This window comes from Gymnoscopelus microlampas (assembly GCF_963454915.1).
Source record: "Gymnoscopelus microlampas genome assembly, chromosome: 15".
Lineage (NCBI taxonomy): Eukaryota > Metazoa > Chordata > Actinopteri > Myctophiformes > Myctophidae > Gymnoscopelus > Gymnoscopelus microlampas.
This window is the reverse complement of record NC_139952.1, coordinates 48,952,720-48,969,392: the sequence shown is the minus strand read 5'-3', so window position 1 is coordinate 48,969,392 and position 16,673 is coordinate 48,952,720. Positions and strand designations below refer to the sequence as shown.

General features: G+C 42.0%; 1 protein-coding gene across 1 annotated transcript in view; it reads left to right on the top strand.

Annotated features, from left to right (window-relative positions):
- The first annotated feature begins 7,333 nt into the window (after positions 1 to 7,333).
- Positions 7,334 to 16,673, top strand: part of LOC311062403 (uncharacterized protein) — a 320,988-nt gene continuing 311,648 nt past the window's right edge. The window contains exons 1-5 of the mRNA XM_084081417.1: positions 7,334 to 7,406; positions 9,894 to 10,032; positions 14,385 to 14,515; positions 14,943 to 15,056; positions 15,377 to 15,490. Coding sequence (XP_083937543.1) covers positions 14,403 to 14,515; positions 14,943 to 15,056; positions 15,377 to 15,490 — 341 coding nt within the window. The 5' untranslated portion in view covers positions 7,334 to 7,406; positions 9,894 to 10,032; positions 14,385 to 14,402. The remainder of the gene's footprint in view (positions 7,407 to 9,893; positions 10,033 to 14,384; positions 14,516 to 14,942; positions 15,057 to 15,376; positions 15,491 to 16,673) is intronic.

Here is a 16,673-nt window from a genome sequence, read left to right as displayed (position 1 = left end):
TGTGTGTGTGTGTGTGTGTGTGTGTGTGTGTGTGTGTGTGTGTGTGTGTGTGTGTGTGTGTGTGTGTGTGTGTGTGTGTGTGTGTGTGTGTGTGTGTGTGTGCGCGCGTGCGTGCGTGCGTGCGTGCGTGCGTCAGAGTCGACATGTGTGCTGCATGTGTGTGTGAGAGAGTGAGAGGAAGACTAGAGACAACTACAACACAATGTAAAACACATTGATACAGATATGTTCATGAAACATCAATGTAAAGTACATGTATACACTGTAACAACATGTTTCCTCTCTCTCTCTGTCCTCACATAACCTCACTTCACCAGGCTTTCTGTCCTCACAGGATTTAATGCTCCTCCCAGAGAGAGAGAGAACATCACTCTGTAGACACTCCCTGTATGATAGAACTTTATGTGTTTATTCACAGTCCACCATTTTAACAGACATCACAGAGAGAACAGCATGTACTCCATTTTACCACGGTGAATTAAAGTCTAAAGATTAATATAGGGTAAGTGTTTTAATCACTTTACTAGAACTAATGTCTCTATTTGGTATAGAGTTGACTGAAACATTTAATATCCAAACAATGAAGTAGGCTATAGCTTGTTAATTATCACCCCTCCCTCGCTCTCTTTCTGACTTTCTCTCCCTCTAGCTCCCAAAGTATACAAAGGGCTGAAGTGGTTAATGTATGTTTTGTAATAATAATCAAAATCTACAAAGTAACTAGTAACTAAAGTTTTCATATAATTATAGTTGAGTAAAAGTACAATATTTGCCTCTAAGATGTAGTGGAGTAGAAGTAAAAGTATAGACAATCGGAAATACTCCAGTAAAGTAAAAAATACCTAAAAATTGTAATTAAGTACAGTACTTGAGTTCATGTACTCAGTTACTTTACGCCACTGGTTCTGTAGCCAGTGTAATTATATAATTATATCCTCTTCTCCTCCCTCCCCTCTCCTCTTCTCCTCCCTCCCCTCTCCTCTTCTCCTCCCTCCCCTCTCCTCTTCTCCTCCCTCTCCTCTTCTCCTCCCTCTCCTCTCCCCTCCCCTCTCTACCCTCTTCGCGGCCCTCTCCTCTCGCGGCCTAAAGTGGTTGAATAGATTTTGATGCTATATTAACTCATTTTGCTGGGGACCCCCTGGGACCTCCTCAAGGACCCCTGAGGGGGCGGGGCTGTGTGACATGACGAGAAAGACAAAAGAATATTGGAAACACACTTCCTGTCAAACACTGTTTGTCTCTGGTAGGGCAGGCAGACAGGCAGGCAGGCAGGCAGACAGACAGACAGACAGACAGACAGACAGACAGACAGACAGTGTGTGTGTGTGTGTGTGTGTGTGTGTGTGTGTGTGTGTGTGTGTGTGTGTGTGTGTGTGTGTGTGTGTGTGTGTGTGTGTGTGTGAGACAGACAGACAGACAGACAGACAGACAGACAGACTGTGTGTGTGTGTGTGTGTGTGTGTGTGTGTGTGTGTGTGTGTGTGTGTGTGTGTGTGTGTGTGTGTGTGTGTGTGTGTGTGTGTGTGTGCGTGCGTGCGTGCGTGCGTGCGTGCGTGCGTGCGTGCGTGCGTGCGTGCGTGCGTGCGTGCGTGCGTGCGTGCGTGCGTGTGTGTGCGTGCGTGTGTGCTTCCTTGCGTGCGTGTGTGTAAGTGCCAGAGTCCACATGTGTGCTGCATGTGTGTGAGAGAGAGAGAGAGAGAGAGAGAGCAGTAACTACGACACAATGTTGAGAGAGAAAATCACACTGTAGACACTCCCTGTATGATAGAACTTTATGAGTTTATTCACAGTCCACCATTTTGACTCAACAACACAGAGAACTGAACTGCATGGATTCCATTTTAAAGTCTAAAGATGAATAGCCTATAGGGTAAGTGTTTTAATCACTTTACTAGAACTGTAATGTCTCTATTCTGGTATATAGTTGACCGTAGAGATTGTAAAAGTTGAATATCCAAACAATGAAGTATTGCTTGTTAATTATTACCCCTCCCTCGATCTCATTCTTACTTTCTCTCCCTCTAGCAGCCCCCCCTGTCTGTCTGTCTGTCTGTCTGTCTGTCTGTCTGTCTGTCTCTCTGTCTCTCTGTCTCTCTGTCTCTCTCTCTGTAGCAGACAGAGCAGAACATACAGTTTGTGGTGACCAGGGCTGTCAGTGTGTTGGGGGGGGGGGGGGGGGGCATTGTTATGCTGCTGAAAAGGTTTTCTTCCTCAGTGGGACAGGCGTTGAGGCCAGGCCTGACAACACAGAGAGACTTGTAAAAAGAATGTGAGTTATTATAAGTATATATTGTTATAAGTTATGAGTCACTCAGAGTCTCCACTAGCCTGACGCAGTTCACTCAGAGGAGTGGGCGGGGCCTATGGTCTGGAGACAGGCAGGCTCCACGCCAGCTTTGTAAGTGTGCTGCGTTTGTGTACCGGAAGTTGAGAGCTGGTTAAGTCCCGGGAAAGACGCACTGTGATTGGCCAGTAGTCACTTTGAGTGGCAGTTGGGGCAAACGCAGTCAGTGGGGCAGAAATCCCCACCAAAAATATTTACGATTCTGTCCCTATCGGTATATAACTCGGACGGCGCTTAGTCGACTAGCAGGCCATCGGCTGGTCGTCGCGGGCACTCGTGCCTGGAGGCGCTCGGGCGCGACTCCTCAGCCTCAAGGTCTGCTGAGTCGGTGCGCCTCCGTCACGCACCTCCGTCATGCGCCTCCGTCATGGTCGAAAACTACTTTATCGGCGGAAAAAAGTAGTCCGCGGATGACTGAAAAAGTTTATCCCAGACTCCCAGTGGTAGTGGGTTAGGGATCTAATGATTAGCGAGGTGCGCCACTGAGGCCGGTGCTGAGATTGGGTATTTTGGTTGTATTAGAATGTGACGTCCTAACTCTTCTATTGTAGAAGAAAGAAGTCCCCGCCCGCGCCCGCGCCCAAAAGGGGCGGGGGCGCCCCTTTTGGGCGTACACTTACATATGTTGCAGTCTCCACAGCAGTTTACTGTAAACCATGTGACCACAGAGGAAGGTTGTTTGCTGCTTTGTCCCCCCCCCCTCTCTCTCTCTCTCTCTCTCTGTGGAATCTCGCTCGCTCGCACGCACACATGCACCCTGGGGGTCCCCAGACCCCACTTTGAGAAGCAGTGGTCTAGTGCTGGCATCACAACATCCCCTAAGAGGAGAATGAGCAGAGAATGCAGATCAACACACACACACACACACACACACACACACACACACACACACACACACACACACACACACACACACACACACACACACACACACACACACACACACACCACAGAGCAGGAACAGACTCTCTCTCTATGATTAGGAGCCATAAGAAAAAAGAACACAAGCTCTCTTGTACTTTTATAACACTCATAGTTTATACAGTTTATTACTAAATTATGTTTAGGCAAAGTATGTGAATCCATACAGTAGACACAAGACGGCAAGGTTGTGTTACATGTGCAAATTACAATGACATTACAATGATATATATATATATATATTATATAATGTAATAATGCTGTGAGCCATTGAGACATAATTATAAGGTACAATTATCATTATACTTCTTTATTATAACCAGCACTAAAGGGACACTTCACCCATTAACCTATTTCATATGGTCCTCACTAATGCTCATTATAAGATTTATAAGACCATTTAAGTCTACTCATAGTAGTACTACTGAACTGTTCAGACACCTGCCTACCAGTGACATCATCGGTAGGCAATCAAAGACCATTTCATTGTTTTTGTTTAATTAATGCAATAACATGATTTCTATTTAACCATGTTAACTCGTGCCAAGGAACCGCTGAAGTTTTAATAGCTTGACATACCCATCAATGATGTCACTGGTAGGCAAGTTTCTGAAATGTCCACAGCCCACTAATGAGACACAGAGTGAGTAGACTGGAAAAAAAAAAGACTGGGCTCATTATAGTGATTATTAATGAGAACCAATTATATAAACATAAGGTTGAAAATGGGTGAAGTGCTCCTTCTTTAAGTATATCTACAAGGTCACAACATGTCACACATTGCAAAGTGGTGTGGGCTTGTAGATCGGCTACTTTCGGCGAGTGACACCATCGTGCAGTTGAGTCAAAATTGAGCTTTATGTACATAGCGGACACGGTGCATGACTCTGCTTTCAAGTGTATCCCATGTATCACCAGATGTTTCATTACATTTGACATGTTCCTCTTTGTTACAAGTTGTATGTCCCAGTGTTGGAATCCCTTCAGTTGAAAATTTCAACGCAGCCACACAGTTTATACAGTTTAACTTTAAACATATTTGAACAGTGTTTAAGCTAACAAGCTAACGGTAGCCTACATGCTGCTGTCAGAGCAGTAGTGTTGTTGAACAGTGTTTAAGCTAACACATAAAAGACCATAGATAGAACACTAGCCCCTTAAATGAAATTAGCATCAACGACGTCAAACGATGGTAGATAAAGTGTTATACAGTAGGTGATCTACAAACATCTGCTCTATTGCAGTGGTTCTCAACCATTTCAGGCTGTGACCCCCCCAAAATAATCATATTTGAACTGACAAGCACTTGGAATATAAGAGTTGAGGCATTCAATTTAGTTTGACCAGGTTCCACAGATAAATGTTTTGAAAATACTGCAGATCTACAAGCTCACAACGACTCGCGTTGCGAGGCATTGTGAGTTTGTAGATCGGCAATTTACTTTTATTTTCTGCCTCTTTCTTATTATTTGACAATTTGGCCAATGTTTGACCCGTTTTTATAGTGCAGTTAGTTGATTACTATTGGTGCAGTGATGGTCTTTTTTAATCTTATTTTTGAGGTATTAAAAAGGTCTTAAAAGTCCTTAAATTGTTCTCTCCTCTGTGTCATCAGCACCCATACCCTAGGTGGGGTTGGCGAAAGGGCCTCTCTGTGTGGAGTTTGCATGTTCTCCCCGTGTTCCCTAGGGTAGGTACCCTCACAAAAACATGCAGTAATCCTGGTCACTATACTGCCTCCCCCTGGCCAGCTGGGGCGCCTGATGGATGGGAAAGGAACTGGTTGGAATTACGTGTTCCTTCCACGCGCTACGTCCTACCGGGGAAACTCCCCCCTGTCAGGTGATAAGAAGGTCAGTTGGCTCTCATGCATTGAAGGAGGCATGAGCTCGGCCCTGGCCTCCCTAGGTTGGCAGAGGGAAGGTAGTGCCCAGGATTACATAGACATTTGGCACTGGGTGTAAGAAAATCGGGTTACAAAATCGTGGGATAAGAATTTAAAGTAAAAAAAAAAGTCTTTAAATTGTCACTTCACTGTTATCTGGGGACCCACCCCCCAAAATCATGTGGGGGCCCCAACCCTCATGTTGAGAACTACTGCTCTATTGCACAATAATTTGACCTGTGGTGGTGTGGCCTGCAGCATGTCTGGAGTGTTAAGCCCCATTCATACTCCATCGTGCGACAAGGATAGCAGACCTACAATCTTGTTGGTCTGATATTACATAAATTAGGCTTCAAGTCAATATGGTTCCAACACTTCAGGCCACGACCCCCCAAATAATCATATTTGAACTGTGGACCCCAAACCCTGACAAGCACTTGGAATTGTAGGAGTTGAGGGCTCCCTGCTCTCAGATGTTCAACATTTTAGCGGCCAAGAAGATTTTACCGAAGGGTTCAAACAAGCGTTTATCATTTATTAGAGAGTTACGCCACCTCCGTTCACTTCATCAGTCCAGGTCTTCTACATAGCCTTCTATTGGAGAATAGTGACAAAGCCCTGAAACTGAAGTTTACAGAATGAAATATATTATGGAATAAATACATGAATTAATATACTGTATGTGTTTATATATATATATATATATATATATATATATATATATATATATATATATATATATATATATATATATATATATATATATACAGTATATATATATACATATGAAAGACAATTCACTGATTTCTAAGTAACAAACTTAACTATCACATCATATTTATATGCTATAATATGCTTATTACAGAATTATTTGAATCGTTGTATAACACAACCATATGTGGCCTATGAAACTAAGATCATTGAATCTCATTTGTTATCAATGTTATTCATATCGTCTGTTGCCTGAATTAATTAGCCTCTACTCTAAACAATGCATTCCCCCTTAGCTCTCCCAATCACAATTTCTTGGAGCCACTACTGTGTGTGAAATACAAACTAAGCTAACCATAAATACAGTCAAATCGACAGGAAGTGATGCCCACAACGCTCTAGGAAACTTGTGGATAGGGGTGTCATGATACACACATTTCACGATACGATACACGATATCGAGCTCACGATATCGATACGATATTATTAATATATATATTTTTTCAATTATCATCAACATTGGCCATCATCTTCAGTTTAAAAGTGCTTTATTTTTAAAACACATACAAAAAGAATATCTGAAAAGATTTTAAAAAGTGTGTAAAAAAATATTTAAAAATAGCAGATCTACAAGCTAAAACGTGGCACAAGCTAATAGCCAAATTGAAGATAATAATCGGTTAAATTGATTTTGATGCTGTATTAACTCATTTAGCTGGGGATAAATGAGTTAATATAGTTCTCCGGAACTAGAGGACCACTGCAGAGGGGGCGGGGGCTGTGTGGCATGACGAGAAAGACAAAAGAATATATTGTAAATACACTTCCTGTCAAACACTGTTCGTCTCTGGTAGGACAGACAGACAGGCAATCAGACAGACAGACAGGCAGGCAGGCAGGATCAGATAAAACTGTAGTAGTGAGGTGAACACATTGCTGCATATGACAACATTTAACTTGGAAACCGGTTGTTACATAACACTACCCCTCCTCTCTCTCTGTGTGTGTGTGTGTGTGTGTGTGTGTGTGTGTGTGTGTGTGTGTGTGTGTGTGTGTGTGTGTGTGTGTGTGTGTGTGTGTGCGTGCGTGCGTGCGTGCGTGCGTGCGTGCGTGCGTGCGTGCGTGCGTGCGTGCGTGCGTGCGTGCGCACGCACATGTGTGCTGCATGCATGTGTGTGTGAGAGCGAGAGGCAGGAGCAAGCGAGTGAGAGAGGGGGGGAGAGAGAGAGATAGAGAGAGGAACACTAGACACAACTACAACACAATGTAAAACACACTGATACAGTATGTTCATGAAACATCAATGTAAAGTACATGAATACACTGTAACAACATGTTTCCTCTCTCTCTCTCTCTCTCTGTCCTCACATAACCTCACTTCACCAGGCTTTCTGTCCTCACAGGGTTAAATACTCAGTGACTCCTCCTATGATAGAACTTTATGTGTTTATTCACAGTCCACCATTTTAACAGACAACACAGAGAACTGAACAGCATGGACTCCATTTTGCCACGTTCGATTAAAGCATAAAGGTTAATAAGTAAGTGTTTTTAATCACTTATCTAGAACTAATGTCTAGTGGTACATAGTTGATGGTGTTTATAAAATGACTCAGTCATAAAAGTTGAATATCCAAACAATGAAGTATTGCTTCTTAATGATTATTCTGCCGTCATGACATAGTATGAGTGAATAGGGGAAAGGGAGCAATGTCGCCTGATTCCCTTGTTTGACCCTTTGAAGGTGTAAACAAAGGTGCTTATTGGTCAAAAACCTGGATGTGTGTCCCCCTCCCTCGCCCCTCGCTCTCATTCTGACTTTCTCTCCCTCTGGCAGCCCCCCATCCCCCACATCTAGCTCTCTCTCTCTCACACACGCACGCACACACACACACACACGTAGCAGACAGAGCAGAACATACAGGGATTAACTGTTTATGGAGCTGCAGGGCTGTGACTCGTTGTGTGAGAACACAGAGAGCCTTGTAAAAAGAATGTGAGTTAGATAAGGAATAAGTTATGACTCTGACATTAACACAGTGTGAGTCACTCAGAGTCTCCACTAGCCTGACGCAGTTCACTCAGAGGAGTGGGCGGGGCCTATGGTCTGGAGACAGACAGGCTCCACAGCAGTTTACTGTAAACCATGTGACCACAGAGCAGTGTTCCTCTCTCTCTCTCCTTGACAGTGTTGGGCAAGTTACTTTTAAAAAGTAACTAGTTATAGTTACTGCTCTCAAAAATAAATATATATTACATACATAGAGCAGTAACTATAACTATAACAAGTTACTTTTTATTTACATTTAACTTGGAGACCAGCTGTAACAGTACACCACCCCTGCTGTGTGTGTGTGTGTGTGTGTGTGTGTGTGTGTGTGTGTGTGTGTGTGTGTGTGTGTGTGTGTGTGTGTGTGTGTGTGTGTGTGTGTGTGTGTGTGTGTGTGCGCGCGTGCGTGTGCGCGCGCCCATGTGATCTAAAAAGGGCCGCTTTTGAGTAAAAGTCTGGTTTCATTGTTTAAAGTAAATAACTTAATTAAATACACTAATAATAAACAAGCTCCACACAGTGTGATCTGGACAGTGTGTGACAGGTGACTCTAATACAGCATTCATTTAAAGGTAGACATTTGTTTCTGTTTAAGCTTCATCATGATGGCTGCTCAGATGTCACTTGGGGGTTAAGTGTCTTACTCAAGGATATGTTGACACTCATACTGCAGTACTGTAGGTGAACTGGGGTTTGAACCTGTGACCTTCTGATTACCAGACAGGTGTCTCTGTAGACACTCAGCTATCTGCTCACATGTCTTTGTCTCTGCTGTCACTTGTTGTAAAATGTTGCTGCTATTCTGTACAAATACAATATGAGTCTCTGTAAGAATGTAAAGTACATGTTATAATGAACCTTAAATACTAACAGACCTTATTTATTATTTATGTTATAATTTAATGTACATGTTGTAATGAACCTTAAATACTAACAGACCTTATTTATTATTTATTTTATAATTTAATGTACATGTAATAATGAACCTTAAATACTAACAGACCTTATTTATTATTTATTTTATAATGTAATGTACATGTTGCAATGAACCTTAAATACTAACAGGCCGTATTTATTATTTCTTTTATAATTTAATGTACATGTAATAATGAACCTTAAATACTAGCAGGCCTTATTTATTATTTCTTTTATAATTTAATGTACATGTAATAATGAACCTTAAATACTAACAGGCCTTATTTATTATTTATTTTATAATTTAATGTACATGTAATAATGAACCTTAAATACTAACAGGCCTTATTTATTATTTCTTTTAAAATTTAATGTACATGTAATAATGAACCTTAAATACTAACAGGCCTTATTTATTATTTATTTTAGAATGTAATGTACATGTAATAATGAACCTTAAATACTAACAGGCCTTATTTATTATTTATTTTATAATTTAATGTACATGTAATAATGAACCTTAAATACTAACAGGCCTTATTTATTATTTATTTTAGAATGTAATGTACATGTAATAATGAACCTTAAATACTAACAGGCCTTATTTATTATTTATTTTAGAATGTAATGTACATGTTGTAATGAACCTAAAACACAATGGGTCTTAAATACCACGCAGACCTTATTTAGCTCTGATTATATGTGCTGGTAGAAAGGAGTTGGCCGTGAAAAGTAATTCCTGAAAAGCCAGTAACAGTGTGTGCGTGCACACGTGTGTTTGTCTCATTACATTCCAGTTTAAATGCTCAACTGAGGAGAGCATGAGAGGTGCGAACAAGAACAAGTTAACATGGAGTCATATCAGTTGAACCAGTTTACACATAATGTGGTGAAACATTTACCTGCACAGTTCAGTAAAAGCGCTCTCTCTCTCTGTGTGTGTGTGTGTGTGTGTGTGTGTGTGTGTGTGTGTGTGTGTGTGTGTGTGTGTGTGTGTGTGTGTGTGTGTGTGTGTGTGTGTGTGTGTGTGTGTGTGTGTGTGTGTGTGTGTGTGTGTGTGTGTGCAGGACCTGTTGCAGCAACACTCCACCTGGTTGAGAACAACACCTCCAGTATGACAGAGCTGTCAGTGTGTTGATTCAACTGAACCGTCTGGACTCCATTTTGTTTTGCCTCGTCAGATCAAAGCATAAAGATTATTGCAGGGTAAGAGATTTTAAACAATACACTGTAGCAATAATCTCTCTAGTCTGGTGTTAAGAATGTTAACCACTTGAACCACACAGACCCTATTGTGGGGATGAACGTGACCCATTGTGAGCTTGTAGATCGTCTATTTTTGGCAAAGAGATTTGGTGTAGAGGGAAACAGGTACAGAGCCAGGTGTGTTTTACTAAGAATAGAGGGGTTGAGGGGTTAATGTTGAAGTGTTTTATACCATATACCAGAACCACTTGGTATTTAATATACTTGTGTGCGTGTGTGCGTGTGTGCGTGTGTGCGTGTGTGCGTGCGTGCGTGCGTGCGTGCGTGCGTGCGTGCATGCGTGCGTGTGAGAGAGAGAGACACACAGAGAGGAGTGAGGTTTCCTGCGTATGTTTTCAATAGGGGGACAAAGGAAAGCCCCGCCCAGCTCTGCCTCAGATTGTCTTACCATGATATCTGATCCTATACCTTAACCAATCATCACTCCTCTTGTGTAAACCTAAACCAATCAGAGGCACCTGATCTGAGACCGCAGTGCTCTGTGGATTCCTCTATAGGAAGCATTTCTTCAAATCACTCTGTTTAGTTCTGCCTGGAATATAGACGGAGATACAAAGATCATGCTTGAACTCGTCAGTTTGTGTGTGTGTGTGTGTGTGTGTGTGTGTGTGTGTGTGTGTGTGTGTGTGTGTGTGTGTGTGTGTGTGTGTGTGTGTGTGTGGAGGGGGTGGGGTGGGGGGGGGTGGGGTGGGGGGGGGGGGGGGGGGGGCTGCACACACGCCTGCTAGAGTACCTGCAGAGACGAGTGTTCCCTGTGTGTATGTTTGCACCAGGGAGACAAAGGCAAGAAAGACCCGCCCAGCTCTGCCTCAGATTGGCTTACCATGATATCTGACCCTATACCTTAACCAATCATCATCACTCTAGTCTAAACCTAAACCAATCAGAAGCAGAATAGGGCGGTTCATGTCTCTTGCTGTGCTGAGGTTAGAGTGACAGTAGATCACTGGATGATAATAAACATTATAATCCTCTGAAGACTATTTTAATCTCAGTCATTGTAACACATGTTGTTGAATTGCAAAAGTAATTAGTTACTAGTAAGTAAAAAGGTAGTGGAGTTCAACACTGGTCAGCAACATATTTAGAAGAGCAGAGCAGAACAGAAGTCCATGTGAGTTATATAGATCAGTGGTTCTGAAACATCTTCATGTCAAGGAAACTGATTTGTATTTATAATTAATGTGTATTTGGTGGTGGACCCCCATCTGAAAATAAATAAAAAATCACACCCTGTGTGAAGGAAGCGGTGCCTTTGGGGCGGGCCTTAACTAATTTCAGTTCGTCCCTATTGGTGGTCTGAGTCCACTTACCAAATTTGTACTTGGTAGCATGCTGCAGACTGGAATGATGGCTGTTTAAAGCCCAGCCAATGGGCAGACAGAGGGGGTGGGGCTTAAGTAATGACAGTTAGTCCCTATTGCTGGCTTTAGTCCATGTACAAAATTTGTACTCCATAGCATGCTGCGAACTTGAGTTATGGCTGTTTGAAGGCCAGCCAATGGGAAGACAGAGGGGGCGGGGCTTCAGCAATTCATGCTGGTCCCTATTGGTGGTCTAAGTCCACATACCAAATGTGGACTTGGTGGCATGCTGCAAACTGGAGTTATAGCTGTTTAAAATCCCGTGCTCATACGGGCGCTGGGGGTCCCTGGACCCCTCTTTGATAACGTCATCAATTCATGCTCGTCCCTATTGGTGGTCTAAGTCCACATACCAAATTTGGACTTGGTGGCATGCTGCAAACTGAAGTTATAGCTGTTTGCTTCTTTGCCGTGCTCATCCCGTGCTCAAACAAACGGCCCGTGCTCAAACAAACGGACACGCAGACAGAGTCAAACGTAGAGCGGTTGGCACCGCTAAAAATAAAAAAATGTGCCAGTGGCCCCAAATTAAGAGAAGACAGTCAACGTCATTCAAACATAGCAGATCTACAAGCTCACAACGAGTCACAATATGATGCGTTGTGAGCTTGTGGATCTGCTATTTTAAAAAAGCTGTTAGAAGTTGTAAGTTGTTAAACACTAACAACTGTTAGAAGTTGTTAGTGTTGTAATTAGAATCACATCACCTCTACAGTTGACAGTAATAGGCCGTGTGGTGACCCTCCAAAAAGTGCCTAGAAAATGAATTTCGTTCCCACGTCTTGGATCTACTTTTTAAATGCATTTTTGCATAGACAATACCCTTGTGGACTTTGGGTTAAGATACCTCTGCACAAAATCCTGCAGTATGTTTTCACCAGCCAAAAATGTATATTAAAGGGAATAACCAAAAAACGAAAATCTTGTGCTGCTATTTTTGCTTGTAAAATATTGAAAATTGATTTTGGCAACACAAAATCTTTCTCAAATGTCATAAATACATGTACCTAACCTCTGAAACAAGTATTGGTGCCTTAGTTATGAATTTTGATCATGACATGTAGAAAGAAAACGCTTCTACTGAAGTGATTGGTGCCCAGCACAATGAAACATACACATAGTACATTTAGCTAAAAGCTTATATTTCATACATAGAAAATGTCACAACCTACTGTGTACTGAAAGGTAGGAGAAAAAAAGCAGCACTCCTTGGCCCAAAATGGCTGAAAATCAGCCCCCTAGATTGGAATAATGCCAAAAATGGACTAGAGTAAAATAAATACACTAAAGCTCCAAATTATTACAACATATGGTATGAAACATTTATTAAAATACCACAGTGTGTCACAGCATGTGTCATTTGTACATCAACCTTCCTACCCACCCCCCAGATCAGGCCTTCTGTGTCACTCACAGGTATGAACAGAGAAATGTTGGTTGACAGTGCAACGGCAGCAAAATAGTATACAAATATTACAAAATATGAAAGTGCAGACTGCATCTCCTGTGGATGACCACTGATCACACCATTGATGGATTTGGGGCACCAACTTTACTCAATGAGTATGTCTTGCAGCCCTGCATCACCAAACCTTTTTCCTAAAATACCTAGTAAGGACATGTATGTATGTTCAGAGATGTTGCACTTGGTAGGGCAGTGAAAAAACAGCTGGAGGAAATCAGGGGTCAACCTCCGCTTCAATTTATCCTGCCTGCAACATAAAATGTTAGGGAAAGATGAGCACAAGTGTATAAATAAAGATGTATTAACAATGATAGCCAATTTAGTTTAAATATACTCTTTTTTATACTAGTTTTTGTGAGGGAATACATGCATCTAAAATATACTTTTCAGCATAAAGGTTTTTGTTTTGTTTCCCAGAACTGTCAAAGACACACATGGTATTTGAGTTACCTGTAGTTTGAAGCATCAAGATCCTCATGCTTCTTCACTGTGTTTACCAACATCCTTCGTAGCTGGTTTATTTTCAGCACCTCTTGGTCAACTATAAGCCATGGCGGATGACTCTCACAGAAGTAGTAGTGGTCAGCGAAGGGTGGTTCATCCCCACGCTTTTTGCCTCCTTTTTGGGCATCCAAAGTTGTTGAAACCCTCTAACAGCTAGTATGTGGGTATGTCCTATAGGCTGCCAAATATAAAAACAAATATTCTGCACCTAATAGCCCAGCTCTGAGATGATATGTAGGAGTGGTTGGTATTTAATGACCTTTGTCATAAAGGCTTCCTCTAGGCTAGAGTCAAAGGTGCAGGCTATCTAATACAGACACTTCCCTGGACTCTTTATCAATCACAACATCTGGTGTATTAGCTGTTAATGATGTAAAGATGTCTGAGTTATCACAGAGATGGAACATGGATGAAATGACACACAAATGTTTAAAATACAGTAATAGCACCCATACAATCATAAAATGACAAATCAATATTTGACAGTCCAACATTGACATGCATGTTTACAAGTTACATGATGCTTCTGTTGGCTGTAATGTCCATCATGGAACATCGGGGGCAAACTGACAGCTCAGGAATTTAAGTGTTTTCTTAAGTATAGTTGCCTGGCACAAGTGGAAGATGTGTTCTGCCGGCCCAGAGGGTCTTCCAGGGCTGTGGGTCATTTATGATGTTGATCCCAAGTATTCATATGTCTGTGCTACTGTTATTGTACTGTGTCTTATTACTATTGATTTACTGTATTTCTGTAAGGCTGTGTGTGTGTGTGTGTGTGTGTGTGTGTGTGTGTGTGTGTGTGTGTGTGTGTGTGTGTGTGTGTGTGTGTGTGTGTGTGTGTGTGTGTGTGTGTGTGTGTGTGTGTGTGTGTGTGTGTGTGTGTGTGTGTGTGTGTGTGTTTGTGTGTGTGCATCGAACACTTATTGTTTTCATGTCTATTTTGACTGTTATCTTGACAGGTTTAATAAAGACCAAAGATGAGTCATTGTGAGGAGAGAGAGGAGGAGGGAACTGACAAACAGCTCATCCACAGACCAGAGCCTCCATCTGTGTCTATGAAGAGTGATGAACCTGGACCTCCACATACAAAGTAAGTCAATCCTCCTATACATAAAAGTGAATCTTCTGATCTCAGACACTATGGAACGCACCTCATGCCATGCAGGCACAACCTACCTTCTTTAAGGTGATGGAACCAGATACTCTGATTGTTTTTTTTATTAATGCAACGTCCAAAACACAACCATGACTGAAGGTGTTGTGCCTGTCTGGCACTACAGGCCCTTTAGAGTCCTCTAGATAGATCTGTCTATCTATCTATCTATCTATGCAATTGGTATTGTACTTTATTTTTAGGTCATTTTAGTTTTTTTTTTCTTGTTGCTCTAATTTTGTGAAGTGAAACCCAAATACTTGACTCTCTTATACTTGTGTAACCGGATGTAACAATAAGGAATCTTGAACAGAACAACGTTTTCATTCACATGATAATTGTAGAATAATTTGTATAATTCCAGAAGTCTTTATCACAGACCAGAGTCTCCAACACCCAGCTGTATGTCGATGAAGAGTGACAAGTCTAAAGGAATGCCTCCTGTCTTCAGTAATGAACCTGGACATCCAGACACACAGTATGTGAATCCTCCTATACAATACACAACATGATACGACTTCTCAATATCATGCTATTTACTCAAGTACAAGATAACATTTCATAATATATATGTATATATATATATATATATATATATATATATATATATATATATATATATACACACACACACACACACACACACACACACACACACACACACACACACACACACACACACACACACACACATATACATGTGCGCGCATGTATTCATCTTACAATACTATAACAGGACATAATGAAGAATCTTCAACAAGCAGACTTTTTCATTCACATTTTTTATTATAATTCCAGAAGTCTTCACCACAGACCAGAGTCTCCAACACCCAGCTGTGTGTCTATGAAGAGTGACAAGTCTAAAGGAATGCCTCCTGTCTTCAGTAATGAACCTGGACCTCCAGACACACAGTATGTGAATCCTCCTATACAATACACAACATGATACGACTTCTCAATATTATGCTATTTACTAAAGTACACGATAACATTTCATAATGGTGTAGCATCCCTGCCCACTATTAAGCAATATGTATAAGTTACTACGTGTGCAGTTTGTGAATGAAGTGGTACAAATCACTATGTGGTGTTCAGTGGTGAAACTGCACTATACAGACTGGCTGCTTGTGTGCATGATGTCTTATCTATTAACCAACATATGGAATATCTATGTATGCAACAGCTATTGTACTGCATTTTACTGTTTCTATTGCTGTTTTATTGCTCTTTCTTGTTGCTGCAACTTTGAGGAGCTGGACAAAAATTAATAAATATATATCTAACTATATAAATGGCGACCAACTTCCGCACCCTCGGTGTCCACACCCCACAGCTCTGTTATCGACTAAACAACGCACCGCCAGACCACATGTCGCCAACTGACTCGCCACGCCGGCCGCGCTGAATTTACGCCTCGCGTAGGGGACATCTCACTGCTCAATACACCTTTTCCACCGCGCAACATAATTAATTCTACTCACCAAATGTCGGACAAAACGGAAGGGGAGGCAGCTTCGTACCGTTTACCGTGCGCACGACCTCATCACCACAACAGCACGCAGCCGCTGCGGGTTTTTTTTCCTTTTTTTCCAAACTTTTTTTTTGGTCACCATTTTCTCCAGGCACCATTTCTGGTGTAACGTCGGGTGTTTCTTTTCACCAGCCAATCACCTTTCACGTTGCCACGTCCGTTGCCACGTCGCGCTGACGTACGCTAAACAAGCGCTGCCGTGCGCACAATGCAAACGAGCCCAAAGGCGCGCCAAAATCAGCCGACCATTGCTTAGACACAAAGTCAGACCTGGCAACGCAGCCTACGCCAATCATGTGTGAGAGATCTACAAGCTATGGGGCAGAGACGCCACCGTATCTTAGCAACAACTACAGCGCTCACTCTCATTGGTCGTGTCACGCTAAGAGCAGTCTCCAGACAATGGCATCGCAGACAGCTTGCTGTTACTGCTGTAGCCATCACAGGCAGTTGCAGCACGACGGACAGGGCGCTGTGATAGCTGCCATGTCGCTAACGCTAACCTGGTTGTCATGCCTGCAGCGGCTGTGCAATCACTTTGTCAACAATGCACGTTCGTGTGGT